The sequence below is a fragment of the Pyrus communis genome, chromosome 5, assembly GCF_041283825.1.
Source record: "Pyrus communis isolate YQ-2024b chromosome 5, ASM4128382v1, whole genome shotgun sequence".
NCBI classification, from domain to species: Eukaryota; Viridiplantae; Streptophyta; class Magnoliopsida; order Rosales; family Rosaceae; genus Pyrus; species Pyrus communis.
In genome coordinates, this window is record NC_142569.1 from 3,228,195 (window position 1) to 3,245,000 (window position 16,806).

A 16,806-nucleotide genomic window follows, 5' to 3' on the forward strand; every position below is an offset into this window, starting at 1 on the left:
CTTTCAGTCGCTTTAATGCATTTCTAAACGATAAAAATGAAAAAAAAATTGGCTAAAATTATCAAGATGGTTTACGGACCCAGGAGGACTTGTTTCATCTGAATTATGGCCACCATCGTATGAATCACGATGTTCATCTTTTTGAGAATTGGTAAAGATTCATCTAACCACCACTGTATTAATCACGAAGCTAGGAATCGAAACTAAGTGCGACACTTTCAACCACCCTAATATTCTAAAATAAAATTAGAAGGAAAACAAAAAACCCAACCACTCTTATTACTGTGGGCCTTTTTTATTGGGCCAAAATCCACATTTGGCAAATTTAATTAGGCCGAAACCAGTGTTGGCTTATTACGCTCAAGTCTAATCAATTTGCATTTACACTAATCCAGGTTAAAGAGCATGCTAATCCTAATCCGTCACATGTATCCATCCCGCCACTTCAAACTTGGGAAACTATAAATACTCGCACATTTGGGCAGATATCATTTACCAAGCAACGAGCTCTCTCACTAGCAACTCGCACCTCCACAATCTCTATCTCTCAATTTTCGGCTCTGAAATCGGTGAGTTTCTCAATCCCTAATCGCTACGTAAAGTTTCGGATTCTTGAGCAGTACAATGCGTTCTGGACCAAGAGAATCCGTTTGAATGTTTGAACTAGTTGCTGTTCGTTTCGTGCGTTTCTTGATGGATTCCGTGTATTTTCCTAAAAAAATTGCTTAATTTCTTGTGAATTTGAATGCAAGTAGCTAGCATAATGTGATCGATTCCATTGTTTGTTGAGCTTCTGGTAGATCGTAGAGTTGATTGAATTTTGAGCTCCATTCCGAGTATTTTCCAGGAAATTTTGCTTATTTTCCCAGAAAGTGCATGCAAGTAGTATGTGATCCCTTTTTTTGGTTTGCTGAGCCTAATGCTGAGCTTCTGGTAGGTTGTAGATTCGCTTGCATTTTGGACTCCATTCTGTTCATCTTGAATCTTGCTGTTCGAAATTACTCCGTTAATCTCTAAATTCATGTTTTCTAATGTGCTACTGTTCCTGTTTGCTAACCTTTTTTTATTCAAATTTAGGCGAGAGTTATGTTTTGGCTAGTTCCTTTGGTTATCGTTTCGATTTGACCCCTTACTTATCATCTGATTAATTGTTGCTGCTTAAGATCATACTTTGTTCTGTCACTGGATTTTCCTAATGAAAAAAGTTCACAGCAGTCAACAGTTTTTACACTAATTTGAGGTGTATTATGTTTAGCTTTGCTCTGTGATATACTGATCATTACAATTTTCGTAGATTGAAGCTCTTAGTTTTCTCAGGCCTCTTTAAATTTTTATTACAAGAGTGTCAATTTGGTGGATGGAAAATACATAATGTGGAAAAGGACTGAAATCCTTCTTCCTGATTTGGAATACGCAGTGAGTTGTTGACAGTTACTGTAATTTGCAGAGATTATATTAAAATCTACAAGTCCGAGACTGGTAGAATCAGAGAAGGCAAAATCTTCCTCGGTTAATCAAAAAGGAAAAACTTCATTTCTAGGTATTCTTTTGGTCCCTTGCCTTTATCTTTGCTGTGTAATTCATCGTATGCAAGAAGAGTGTCCGAGTGAGGGTTAATAGCCTGAACTTTTCATTTGACATGAACAATGTAATCAGATCCTATGTTCCTCTTATAACAGATGAGGAAATCGGAGATGAATTTCTCACCTCCTGGAAATCAATATCAGTAATGGAAGATGACGGAATGGATTTTCGCTTTGATACAGTTTCCAAAGGCTCCAAAGGCAAGAAGAAGGTGTTTGACTTTGAGAAGCTGTAAGTACTGCGAAGCGTTTTCCTTTAACTAAATTATAGAACTATCTTTGCTAAACATTAACAGGTTCCTTATATTTAGAGATTAAAGGTTTGCGTGACAGTTACTTTTCGCTTCTGTATGGTATCATGGGTAAATTCTACCATTATGCGTTTAGTTGGTGTATCTGGTACTCGCGGCAATATGTGGCAAGTTGTTTTGAAAAGGAGGATAGAATTTGGGATTCAAGTATGCTTATTTCAGTTATACAGATACAGTTCCAATAAATGTACGCTAGTTTGAGTCTAGAAATCTCAGACAACTCTTATAAGAATCCTTTTGCCTTTTCTGTTCAGGGATATGGATTTCAATCTGGATGGTGACTTTGGCAAGATATCGTATTTCAAAATGGACATGCCAGACCTTGATTTCTCAAGCCCGCCCAGAAAAGCTGCAAAAACCAAGGAGAGATCTGAAGAAGAACCTTCCAAAGGAAACCGTCAAGGGAGACAAGACCCTTTTAAATTCTCTTTTGATTTCAATGAGTAAGCTCCGTATTTTCTTTTCGTTTCGTTATTTGAATTACGTAAGCGATGTAAGTGTACTTGTACCTGACACTTTCTTTCTTGGAAGTGAGTTGGATGATTTTGATCTTGATCCAAACTTAAAGAAAAGTGAAAGGAGTTCAAATAAGAAACAAGATAGCAGAAAAGAGGTTCTATCTGATAGAAGAGGACATCAAGGCTCTAAAATTGACCTGGCTGAAGATATTAGTACACAGGATGGTGGATATGAGAGAGTGGACCCTTCAAAGATTGATACCTCGTTAGTTATTTTACAGAAGGTTATTTCTATCAATGATATCAAAGTCTAGATCAGAAAATCTGGAACTTCCATATGGTCCAAGGTCTCCAGTAAAAGTAATAACTAAGAGTGTTGAAGAATCAGATCAGTGAAGTCATTTATCTGAGGAGTTGGCCACAGAACCATATGCTAAGCCAGCAACAGATGACTTGTCTGGTCAACTTGTAGGAGGAGTTGATTCAAATGGAGGTACCCTTTTTGAAGGAGAGAATGATGGTTGTCTTCAGACAGATTTTAATACCGATGTTGATGGGAAAATGTCAGCAGGAGACGGTCCTAATAGTGAAGACTTGCCTTTGAAGGATTCATCACCAGTAAACATTGATAGTCCAGATAGCAAGAATGGTGATAGGAGTAAGTCCGGCAGTGATATATCTACACAAAACACTGAACCAAAGTTAGGCAGTGATATCTCGACTGAAAACACTGAATCAGCTATAGATGATTTAGATCTTGAACACAATTTCAATACATTCATCTCAAGGAAGACGCTGCTTAATATCAAAAGTATCAAGGATGACCAAAATTCGACTTCAAATCTTCCTTTGTCTGCAGAGAGCAGGTCAGAAAATCTCTGAGCATATTGATAGCTGCCACCTTTGTTTCATTGATTCCATCCTTCAAGTTACTAACTTATGTTTGGAGCTATAAGAAGTAGAAACTGTCATGAGTCATAATGGTTTTGAATACAGAAACTAACAATAACCAGAAACTCAGGTGCATCTGTTACTGAAACAACGAGGAATGCATAGAACCATTTAATTTTTGAGTTGATACATGCACATGCTTACGATAATGTAATAAATAAATAAAAATGCTTATAACTAACAGACTCTAATCTGTGTGTATAACAGGTATGTTCATGTGAGCTTTTGTATCAACGCGTCATTTACATTTTCCCTCTTTTGATGCAGTGAATCTGCAGTTGATAAAGTTACGCTGACAAATGAAAGCAAAAGTGGAGAATTCCACTCAAAGATTTCTAAGAGATTGGAGGAAGTTGGATCTCAAATGTGTCAGCCATCATTAATAGGAGTAAAATCTCTCTCATCTGGTTCCAACGGGATTGATACCATGCATCTACGTCCTGAGGAAAGGTGAGTGATACAGTGATACTTTTCCCCTAACAAATTGAATATTAGGCATTTAAGTTATAAGCTGTTTTGGATAATCTTCAACAGGGTGGTTACTAATGCTCATGATGCACAAATTGGAAGCAAATTGCCTGATACTCCCGTGTTAGTTGATAAAGAAACAAAAGCCAAACATGTAATATCGGGAAGGTAATGTAAAAATTTAGTATTATCAGCTGATGACTCTAGGCACAATGTTCCAGTAATCGTTTTGTTTTTGAATACATAGATTTGTAAACTTTTTACACTGATATCGTATTATTTTGAATCACTCAAACAATAAATGACGTCATTTTAGTTCGTAGAAAATACAATAAAGCTATTAATGATGCTAAATAGCAGTGTCCCTTCCTTTGTAATCATCAACAGAGAGGACCTCATGTCTGATGGTGTACCAAACAGGCCCAAACTGGTTCGCAATTCACGGCTGTCTGACAAAGAAGGAACAGAAAGGGAACCTGTCCTGGGAAGTGGACTGAGAAAAAGTCTTCATGATCCAGGGTAAGGCATTTATAAAAGACCTTGTTCCATCTTGTACTTTACTTTGCATATCTTATCATTAAGAATGTGGCTCTTTTGACTGATGTTCTTATGCAAAGATGTGACTCTGCTTATTGTCATGCACATGACAATTTATTTTGTACATTGTTCAGCAACATTATCAATGGTCCACAGGACCTTCTAGTGAAACATCTGATTGTCAATATATGTACTGAGCAAGTGAATATTTCTAGTGTTCAAGCAAATCCTTCCAACGCAATTGAGAAGGCTATAAAACCTAGTGCTCAGACATGTGTAAATCATTACAGCCGAAGGGACACAAAGATCATTACAGCCGAAGGGAGTAAACTTTGTCCTGATAAACTTGCCCAGAAGAAAACCAGCCTTTCTACCTTGAACATTTCAAAGTACGGTGCGAGAGTAATTATTCCTATTCTTCAGTTCTTTTCTGTGCAGAAATGTTTTGATTGTGATGTTGAATGTTTTGATGTTTCTAAATGTAGGAATATTGGTGGCAGTAAAGTTTCATCGAATGCTTCCCTGAGGAGTCCACAGCAAAACATGGAAGTGCAACGAAATGTGGAATCAAAGACTTGCGTTGATTTACACATGGAAGTGCGACGCTTCAGAGTTGAATCAGGCCTTGAGTTTACAACTTCTTACTGGTATATTACAAGTTGTTCTTCTGAAGTCGAACTGCCGATTCTTCAGAAGCTAACATGAGTTGGGCATCTCTCTTTCATATTTTCCTTCCTAAATACATATACTATGTTCTTATTTGGACGCAATTAGGTTTCTGACTCGATTATGTATATAAATCTCCCGTCTAAAGATCATATATACGGGTGTTCTGGTTAGATTTCTTCCAAGTTACTTCTGAATTACCATTGGCTTCTTAATGATAAGGTCATGAAAGATCGATCACTTTGTAAACCATAGCTTCCTTCTATCCCCATTCTTAATGTAAATGGTATTGTCTTCTTTCTAGTCTAAAAGGCTTCATTGCCACTCCCCAATTTATTTGAAGGCACTTCTATGCCGAAAACACCCACTACATAATTTGAAATTCATGTAATAACTAAAATCACCTACCCAACTTATCCGAGATGTCTGTAGCAATTATCCACCAATTATTGAAAAATACATTACAAGACTCAACACATCGATTGTTTTAGCTCGTGAACTCCTCTCCAAACCTGTGAATTCCCAAAATAAAACGACGACAACATTGAAGTTTTCAATGGCACTCGACATCGTAACATCTTACGAATATTTTGAGGATTTTCGGGGGCTTCAGTTGGTAATACTATATATGGAGCCTTTGCTTTCCTTAGTCTATTCCTTCGTTGATGGAAAGTTGACGAGAAAGTTGACATGGAGAGCCTATAACTCTACTTTACTTGAAGTATAGAGAAAGAAAATCCGGCCGGCCACACATAATTTTTAGCCGGCTTTAATTTTATTCAGTTTAAATGTCCCAGCTTATAGACTTAATCTAATAGTAGAGGGTGGGGGGAGGGAAGAGAGAGAGAGAGGGAGGGGGAGGAGGGGGGGTGGGTGGGGGTGGTGGGTTGGGGGCTGTGTGATGTAGCGTATTGTTTGAGTACAAAGAGTTGGTCGGTATTTGTTATTTTCGATTAGTGAAAAAGGGGTCAAAAGGTACAAGAACTCAACTACAAAACACAACAAAAAAAGCATTACAATATGGGCTTTGTGAGGTCCCATTTCCACCCACTTTGAATAATATTATAGCAAAAATCGAACACTTTTGATGGTGTCTAATCTATATATATACACCATACTCACTTGGGAAGTCTCTACAAGCCTAGCATTTTTATGTAACCGTTTCCAGAAAAATGCTCAGTAACTGGAGATGTTGTGCCTGCATTGTACTAATGCTGCTGCTATTTTCTAGTGCTGAAACTCGGCGTCTCAGTCCGAGTCGGGAGGAGAGGAATTTAACCAGGTCGAGACACGCATTGGCCCGAAGTGCTAGGGAACTACTGAACGTTTGGTTGAGAAAAGACACGAACCAAACTCGTTACTACCCGAAGCGATTGAGTCCCGGAGGTCCTGATCCCAGACATCATTAAAAAAATCAGTATCAACACTAGCATTAGTATCTTTCAGTTTTGAGTGTATTTTACATGAGTGCATGTACTCAGAACCAGAAAATCTGTTGAAACCTTGAGGAACTTGTTATGATCGTTGGTTATGGATCGTGGCATAGAGAAGTTACTAGTACTGTATCATATGTAATGATAATTCTGGTTTTTGAAATAAAAATGTACCAGCGGTTGAGCAATATATTTACCTAATATTGTTCATTATTCAAGATATATTTTTTTTAATATAACCAGAATACGGACAGTATGTCATATGTTTTTCACTAAGTGGAGGGAAATTTTTTTTTTTTTTTTTTTTTCAAGTGTCCTTTTATTTGTATAATGACATAAAAAATCTGTGCTCGTGATTCGGACACACCGATAAATTTTTTTTTTTTTCAGTTGTAATGGTAGGGAAAAGAGTAAAGGGAGTATCATTTTCCACAAAATCATGATGATGGGAAAGAAATCTGAAAAACGGAAGAGTAGAAAAGTAGTTGGATACATGATTGGCTCACACGCAACATGCATTTTTTAAGTTTTATATTAGTGAACAGAAAATGATAGCTAATGCTCTTATATTAGGAACTAGGAAGTGACAAGGGATAAGATAAAATGTGCTAATTATATTTAAAAAGGTATTTAGCTTTCCCAAGTGGAATGTTTCTCTTATCAAACCACATATTAATTTCCTCACATTGACTTCACATAGATTTTGAAGTCACATCAGAGTTAGAAAGTGAAGGCATTAGGGTTTGATCAATGATCAAAGTCTTCTAATTTCTACATACAATTACAAGGCTTGAAGTTGAACTCGTTCTGGGTTGCAGGGTTTACCTGTTTTCTTTTATCAGTCCATATGAAATGCAGGTAGCTACCCTCATATATGTTATCGTGTTCAGTAGTCATTTTTTTATTTGTGTTTATGCTTGAAGCACCTTCATATATTAAATTAAGCTGCAAGTGTTATACAGGGAAAATGCAACCATCATGTATAAATTAACAAAAGTCAAAACTCTTTTCTACTTTTAAACTATATAGTAAGTAGCCATCAATAACACATACAAAAAAAACAGCATATATATATATATATGTGTGTGTGTGTATTTGTCCTTTTGAATTTCGAATGCATGATAAATGTGTATATGGAATCATTAATCCACTAGAAGACTTGTGGCTGAGATCGATTTACAAAATTTTCTTCTTACTGTTAAATTTATATCCCAAATCATACACTAGAATTCAAATTTACAAAGTTTTCTTCTTACATTTAAATTTATGTCTTTTAACTTGATCATCGGTCTATTCCGCAATATATGATCTACATCACATTTACAGTCTTTCGAAGACCCTTCTAAATTGCCCCAAGTACCAGCTATGCATCAAATATATATAATGTATGCAAGCCTTCTCCTACATGGACATGCATGCATGTGCACGCCGCACATTCTTGGGTGTTACATCTGTATGGTCAAAGCTCTCAGTCTCAAACATTTAAATGCTATAACTTGTGAAACCAAGCATGCATGGTAGGTCCGCAAGAATTTGTCAATGAGCTTAAAAGCAAAACACATATATGAACAAATTTTAAAGCTTGTGCAAAGTATATATATGAGACAGAGCTCGCGTGGAGATGGAAAGAAACCAAAACTACGAAGTCTCTGTCATGCCCCATAACAGATAGGGAAACCTTAAGATTTAAGAGGAGAAAGCTTTAAGCCTCCGTTTCATTAGCTGGAGCAATTTAAGAAACGCGAAAGGGCAAACCAAAATCTCCTGAGGACAAGATTAGATTAGTGTTTATGTGCACGAGGCTTAGTCTAACCACACCATTGAGGAATCAATAGAATGCACTCGAACGTTAGCCCCCTATGCTTTTTTGTCGTTTGATGGAGGACGCCATCCCACATGTAATTATTTATGGATCAGTTTTATGGTGTTTGTTTTGTTATGATAGTTTATTGCCAACGTTGTTCATTACGTAGGGAAGCAAGTAATTACAAAAAACAAAAAGCTAAAAAAAAAAAAAAAAAAAAAAATGAGAAAAAACTGACTAAGGCGATTGCACTAGTACAAAAAAAACACTTTGCGCGGCGCAGGTCCTTCGTCGCGCAAAGTCAAAAACCGTCGCGCAAAACTTAGCTCAACGCAACTTCGTCGCGCACTAACCGTCGTGGCAAGGCAGTGATAGAAGGGGTTTGCACGATGAAGATTCTACCTACGTTGCGCAAAGTGGCTTCGCGCAACGTAGGGTGATGCGTCGCGCAAAGTGGCTTCGCGCGACGTAGGGGGATGCGTCGCGCGAAGTGGCTTTGCGCGACGTTGTGATGCGTCGCGTGAAGTGGCTTTCCGCGACATAGGGTATGCGTCGCGCAAACCTCTTTTTTTTTGTTTTGGTCAAAAAAATTATTTTTTTAATTTTTAATAAATATCTTAATTAAACTCTAAACAATAATTAATTAACCAACGAAAAGTATTTAGTTATAAATATATGAAAATATGCATACAAAATGTCCAAACAAAAAAAAAAGAAAAAACTACAAGTAGTCTTTTAGGTTTGATACATCAAGCTACTAGGTATCAGTAGGGCAAAGTGGCTCAGAAGTCGAAGGTGTAGGAAGATCAGGTACTGGTAGTGAGATTTGGAGGCCGGACATCTGTCGTACAAGGTCTCTCATGTGTTCGGCATAGGCCTTCACCTGCTCGCCCTGGGCCTTAATCTGCTCGCCCTGGGCCCTCATCTGCTCGTCCTGGGCCCTCATCTGCTCGTCCCGGGCCCTCATTTGCTTTCTCTGGACCGCAAGCTGACCCTTTAGGGTTGTCACTTCCTCCTTCAATGCACTGACCTCTCATGTGTTTGATCTGGAAGAAGAGGCACCCGTCTCACGAGCTCGCGCTTTTCCCATACCCCGAACAACTTTGCCAGGATGACGACCGAAGTTTTGATCCATGACATTAGTCAGGATCTGAAAACCTACATCCTCGGGTATCGTGGCGTCCTCGATCGAGGTCTCTGGGGGAAGTTGTGATGTTGCTTCTTGGAGAATAGTAGTGCGCTGTTCCACCATAGCATCATGTAATAATAAAGGAAAAAACATATAATTTTTAATAACATAATATAAATAATATTTGAACAATTCATACATATAAGAATAATAACAATTACATATACTTACATGAAGCTGCTTAGCTATGTCATCACCAGGTCGAACGTAAACGTCCTCAAACATGTCGATCTCTGGGAACTTAGAACCCTTCTGAAGAAACAAACATTAAGAAAATTTTATTAATAAATAATAATAAATAAATTGTATAAAATTTCAAAATTAATATACTTTACCTGACGTCGTGCCTCAAGCCTATACGAAAAGTGCCAGTCATATTGTTAATAACATGTAAATTTAGAACAAACTGAATATATTGCCGCAAAACGGAAACTCCTACAAAAAGTTCTAGCATTGGCATTACTGCTAATAAACAGAAACACCTAGGCCTAAGGTAAGGGTTTTGGCCCTAAACTCAAGACTAGGGCATTCCTTTTCTTGCCCTGATCATCCCTATTTTAACTCAATGGAGTCGATTTCAACTGAGTCTCACCCCATGGCTATTAACTCAAATGAAAATAATCTGAGAAAGTTGCGTAGAAAATGTAATGCTGAAAATGGAGCGATTGATGTTTTATCCCTTTGAATAATAGGGTTAAAGTTGGACAATGGTTTGCAGCAAAAGGCTGCAGAGAGAACCCTCTGATCCTATCCATAGGGTACCGTTGACTGAAAATTGGATCAAGGGACAGTGTTGAAAATAAAATGAAAGCTATATTAGATTATTAGGAATTTATTACTATTGGTTATTGGAGTTTGATGGAGTTTTCATTGGCTCTAGAGACATATTTTGAGTGAATTTTCTCCAAATTGGGAGAAGCTGAATTTGTTAAAACATAAAGTACATTTTAAAATTCTTACCAAAATTCTTTAAAATCAAATCTTAGGGTGATTTATTGTATATGAGGCTTAATGGACTTTGCTTGACTCTGAAATTCAGGTGTATTCAATATATACTTTTAAGGAGTCAATAAAAATCACCATACATTGAACAAAAAGTTTTTATGACTTTTAAAAAGTCTATGAAAATCTTGTGTTATTCAATTATGATTTTTTTGTGTGTCTACAAAAACTCCAGTGTATTCAAAATTTCATGGAATTTAAAAGATTTTATTATTTCATCGATTTTGATGAATTTTTACTGCTTTTATGGTAATCTTTTTGTCATATCAAAACCAACCTCGTCCCTCAGATTTTGATGGACTTCAATGTGTCTCAATTCTCCAAGGATAAACTCCACCACCGTAGGTGGCCCTTTACCACATTAGTGGAAAGGAGTTAAGTCATTGTATGACGGCGTGAGTTTGAACCCCGTCAGTGGCTCATCACCATGTCGCCACCATTGCTTTACCATGACCACCCTCCACCCCCACAACCACCATTGTCACTATGGCCACCACATCGTTTCCAAGGGCATAACCGTCAACCTTACTATGACCACCACCATCACCATGACCATTACCTTTACCACCATTGTCACCACCTCCCCCATCCCTACACCTCCCCGCCATGCACCAAAATGAATCACCACCCCTACTATTATTGCTGCCACTAAAGACAATAACTCTAATACCACCATCTTGCTTACAATCGTCGCGTGACACTTCCACCACGATCATTATCACCACTTCATTACCAGCACGTGTGCATGGTGAGTGCACATACCATGTTATTGAAGATCTAATTTAGCTGGAAATCATATATTCACAAATTTAACACAAAATTCACAACTTTAACAATATAACATGTTACACTTAAAAAAAATAATAAACTCGACATTTATTATACATAATCTTGTTCTCTTGGTCACCTGATGACCAAAAATTCATATGGTTACCTCTCTTTGAATTCAAAATCGAAGGAAGAGCAAACATATATTATGGTCACCGTGGTGAATAAAAAAGCCTTTCTATTATCGAACAATATACTCTTAATCATATCCAAAATTTTCCCTCCTAGTTTGAGCCCCCATTGCCCTTTCTAGGAAAAGGTTAGCGCCATGATTCCATAATAGGCTAAGTATTAATTAACATGCCCAAAACGTATTAAGACAAGTAAAAGGACAAAAAATTAACAATTACCTTGATCGCAAGTTATCTGTAGACAAAATTGCATGTAAACAATAGGGGATGACATAACAAATGATTAACAAACCATATTTTGATTGGCAGCAGAGAAAAGGTTATTAGGTTACAATTAACAATGTAGACAGTGTATGAGGCCAACAACACAAACGATCCAGTCCACGTACGATAACGATAAGTTGAAGCACTATCATCATAAATTGGTGTTCATAGGAGCAAGTTCACCCATTGGGTCTGAAGCACTATAATCATCTGTTGGTGTTCATAGGAGCAAGTTCACCGATAACCCAAAAGGGAGAACAAAGATTGAAATTACCCTTTACTCCAAAAAAATTACTTCCACCGGTCTTTTTTTTTAGGGTAATTGATGGGCCAACAAATGTCGGAATTTGAGGTTGGTTTTGTGCCAGCGGGCAAGACTAACATCATCATGACATCAGTCCCGTCTTTTTTTTTATTTCCTTGTCTGGTGCGGGTAATACACGCGTGCATTGGGCGAGTGTGCCGATGGCTCCTAATATCGTGGGCCTTGCTGTTGCAGGTGCAAAAGAAATCCCAATGGCTGCTTGACGTGGCATGACAAGAGCCGTTGGATTTTCAACATTCTGGAGCGTCATATTCAATAATAAGGAAAATTAAATGGTCATGATAAATCCAATCGTTAAAATGCACAAAAAAAGGGGGGGGGGGGGTTGGGAAAAAAAGAAATTTGATAGTTTTTTATTCTATAATATCCAATCATCTTTTTAATTCGCATTTAATTATGCTTGTTGTAATGTGACGCTTTTTTTCTTTGTATTTGAAATTAAACTATCATAGGTAAACATAGAGCTTTATTTTCAAAGAACAAACTTATAAAGTTCATACTTAAACACACTTACAAGGCATAAAAAAAGAAAAGATAGTTGTGAATAGTACTCGCCTTTACCCAAACCCAGTAGGTAGAGTTGCACAAGGGGACTCACCTTCTAGAGGGCAATTCAAATGCTCTTGCCTTTGCCTTGTCATTACCTTTCTAAGTTCACTGTGGGCTGTAGCCCTGTTGATAGGCAACCTAATCCACTCCATCTCCCTCTAAAACACTCCAGCTCATTCGTGTAATTGGGCTCAAGGCGAGCCTGAGGACTCAATCAGGCGAAATTCCACGGGCCTAGCACCTAATCCATGTAATTGACGTTAGCTTCAATTTAAATTTTTAAAAAATAACAAAAATTATTTAAAAATTATAAAAATACAGAAAAATATTGAAAAAAAATGTATACTTTTTTTTTTCCCCTAATATACCTAACCATGCTCATCTGCCTTTGGTTAAAATATCTTATCTGAAATTAAAAATAAAATTATTTTTAATTATTTTATAAAATAAAAATTACTAATATTTTAATACAAATTGTTTGGGCTATTCTGTCTAGGGGTAGAGATGCACTTATGTAGTTACTGTTCACTACATGCAGTTTATATTCATTCAAGAGGATTGAGTTGCCTATAGTCCAAAGGGGCCTTGCTACACTGGAACTACTCTAAAAGCAAATCCACTCATTTTAAGATTGTAAGGGCAAAACAAGGGAAAGGGCATGCAAATTGCCTTCTGAAATATGAAAGCATTTGTGCAACTCCACCATTGAGCTTCGACAATGACAAGGACGATTATAAATACCGAAGCCCTCACCCTGCCTTTTGGGTCATGGATGGACTTGCTCTAATGAAGATGAAAAATCTATAAATACCACAACTATTCATACTTTAATTAAACCAACCTTAATTGGACGAAGAATATTCAAACCATCTTATTCTCATGGGCTTCTTTTATCCTATTTGCAAGGACTGAAGTAAACTACAATTTAAAATTCAGAGAAGCTGAATTTGTTAAAACATAAAGTACATTTTAAAATTCTTACCAAAATTCTTTAAAAGCAAATTTTAGGGTGATGTATTGTATATGGAGCTTGATGGACTTTGCTTGACTCTGAAATTCAGATGTATTCAATATATACATTTAAGAAGACAATAACAATCACCTTGTATAGCCGCTTTGTACTATGGTCTAATTTTATTTCTCTTCACTTGTAAGTCAGAGGTCTTAGGTTTGATTCTCGCCAAAGGCGAATTTGAACAACATTGTTGCTAGCCTATTGTGAGACTTAGCCCACTCCTCACTCCCTAGTGTAGATAATATCATTTGTTAAAAAAAAAAAAAAATCACCCAGTATTAAATAAAGAGTTTTTTATGATTTCTAAAAGGATAATGTTAGGGAGACTAAATTTATAGATAAACTTTGGGAAATTAAAGGATATGAAAGTTGATGATTAGTTTATTACTTAAATGTTGATAAACGTGCACATTCTTATTGGTGCCACATAATTTAGTTTGCAAATTTTGTTTGCAAATTTTGTTTACAAATTTAGTCTCCTTAGCATTATCCCTTCTAAAAAGTCCATGAAAATCTTGTGGTATTCAATTATGTTTTTTTTTTTGGTTTACAAAAATCTGGGTGTATTCAAAATTTCATTGAATTTAAGGATTATAATATGTCATGGATTTTGATAAACTTGTATTGCTTTTAATGTAAGATTATGATGGATTTCATTGTTTCTCAATTCTCCAATGATAAACTACATTACTCACCATCACGCAATAACTATTATTATTATCACTTTCATCACCATGCCACCACCACCGCCTTACCATGACTACCCTCCATTCCCACAACCTCTGTTGTCACCATGGCCACCACCATCATTGCCATGGGCATAAAGTGCCAACCTTACTATGACCACCACTGACACCACCTGGCCGTCACCTTTACCACCATCTTCACCACATTCCCCATCCGTACTCCTCCAACATCCCACCACCACAATTAATCATGACCCGTAGTATTATTGCTGCCACTAAAGACATTGACTTTAATACCACCATCTTGCTGACAATCACCACTTGACACTTCCACCACCATTGTTGCCACCACCTGACTACTTTTGTCCTCACCACATTTCAATAGTAAAATAATAATGCTTATTAATAAATTGGTCATTAAAATGTATAGAATTTTAAAACATTCTAGCATTAAACTCTCTAGAATTCTGCAAAAGTATATCATTAAACTTGTATAGAGTTCATAATAGTTAGTAAAAGTTTACTAAGTTATTAAAAGTCTATCACTTTAAAAACTCAACAATAGTCCATATAAATCTTAATATACTACACCCTTTAATTTAATAAATATGTAGTTTTTATACATTCATTTAAAATTACAATCAAATACAACTGAATTTTTATGTACTTCTATAAACTCTTTAAAATTTTTGACTGAATACTCTTGAATTTTTCAACTTTTCTACATCCTATAAAAGTTCCAAGTGAATATACCGCCTTTAAGTACTCAATCTATGTCTAATTGATCTTATCGATTATCCCAAATCCACTTGGGGTCAATTCATCCAAGGTGGCGTCCATTGGTCAGATAACGAATGCAATCAGCAGCATCAGCCTAGCTAGCTAGCTAAAGACTCCACCCAATAATCTTTCTAGTTTACCTCAGCTGACATCAACTGTCAGAGACGGTGGCAGTTCCACTTAATTTGATTGGGATTAGAATGGCAACCACATCACTATTGCATTGGATTTAGATCCAGCAATCGTCAATAAGATCAGAAAGGAGCTGTTACTTTTTGGATCCCTGGTTTTTTAATTAAGCCTCATCATCTGCATGGCCAAATATGTATGGCAGGCTTGGACTTATATGATATGTAGTGATATCCAGGCAACTGAAAAACGACAACTCTCACACGTAGAAATTATATATAACACGACAACTGATTACATAACAATGATATGTCCACCACCTCATCCACTGAGTTAATCGGAAAAAAAAAATGCTTATAACCAACAGACTCTAATCTGTATGTATAACAGGTATGCTCTTGGACTGTGTAGATAGCTCTGATAGGAGCAAACATGTGAGCTTTAGTATCAACGCGTCATTTACATTTTCCCTCTTTTGATACAGTGAATCTGCGGTTGACAAAGTTATGCTGACAAATGAAAGCAAAAGTGGAGAATTCCACTCAAAGATTTCTAAGAGATTGAAGGAAGTTGGATCTCAAATGTGTCAGCCATCATTAATAGGAGCAAAATCTCTCTCATCTGGTTTCGTCGGGATTGATACCATGCATCTACGTCCTGCAATTGAGGAAAGGTGAATGATACAGTGATACTTTTCCCTTAACAAATTGAATATTAGTTATTTAAGTTGTAAGCTGTTTTGGATAATCCTCAACAGGGTGGTTACTAATGCTCATGATGCACAAATTGGAAGCAAATTGCATGATACTCCCCTGTTAGTTGATAAAGAAACAAAAGCCAAACATGTAATATCGGGAAGGTAATGTAAAAATTTAGTATTATCTGCTGATGACTCTAGGCACAATATTCCAGTAATCTTTTTGTTTTGAATACATAGATTTGTAAACTTTTTACACTGATATCGTATTATTTTGAATCACTGAAACAATAAATGACGCCATCTTAGTTCGTAGAATATACTATAAAGCTATTGATGATGCTAAATAGCAGTGTCCCTTCCTTTGTAATCATCAACAGAGAGGACCTCATGTCTGATGGTGTACCAAACAGGGCCAAACTGGTTCGCAATTCACGGCTGTCTGACAAAGAAGTAACAGAAAGGGAACCTGTCCTGGGAAGTGGACTGAGAAAAAGTCTTCATGATCCAAGGCAAGGCATTTATAAAAGACCTTGTTCCATATTGTACTTTACTTTGCATATCTTATCATTAAGAATGTGGCTCTTTTGACTGATGTTCTGTTGAGAATCAATGTTAGGTAGAATCAATGTTAGGTATGGTTGAGTGGAAAAAATTAGGTGCAATTAATGGGTTTTGTGTGGTAGCAAATAATCTTAGTTTAATTAAATGTGTGGTGTAGCTTTCATTTGGTTTGCTATAAATACCCAAGTCCCCAAGCATTGTAATCATCCAAGGAAAAACAAAGCCTAGAGCTAAATAAGAAAAGCTTTGCTAATTAGTTTGTTTTGTGAGCTTTCTTTAAGAGTGTGCTCTATTTTTCTTCTTCTTGGGATCATTAGAGTTATCTTGGATACTCTTCTTATTCAACAATTGGTATCAGAGCCAAGTCGGTCAGGGATCGTTCTTGGTAGAGCATTGGTTGTAAAGTCTCTTGAAATTCCGAGTATGCTCTGTGGTT

General features: G+C 36.7%; 1 protein-coding gene across 1 annotated transcript in view; it reads left to right on the forward strand.

The window, feature by feature from the left end:
- Positions 1–514: 514 nt before the first annotated feature.
- LOC137722590 (uncharacterized) overlaps positions 515–16,806 on the forward strand; it is a 22,376-nt gene continuing 6,084 nt past the window's right edge. The window contains exons 1-7 of the mRNA XM_088693779.1: positions 515–569; positions 1,680–1,815; positions 2,149–2,337; positions 2,426–3,218; positions 3,571–3,753; positions 3,838–3,939; positions 4,159–4,290. Of these exons, the coding sequence (XP_088549905.1) occupies positions 2,914–3,218; positions 3,571–3,753; positions 3,838–3,939; positions 4,159–4,290 (722 nt within the window). The 5' untranslated portion in view covers positions 515–569; positions 1,680–1,815; positions 2,149–2,337; positions 2,426–2,913. The remainder of the gene's footprint in view (positions 570–1,679; positions 1,816–2,148; positions 2,338–2,425; positions 3,219–3,570; positions 3,754–3,837; positions 3,940–4,158; positions 4,291–16,806) is intronic.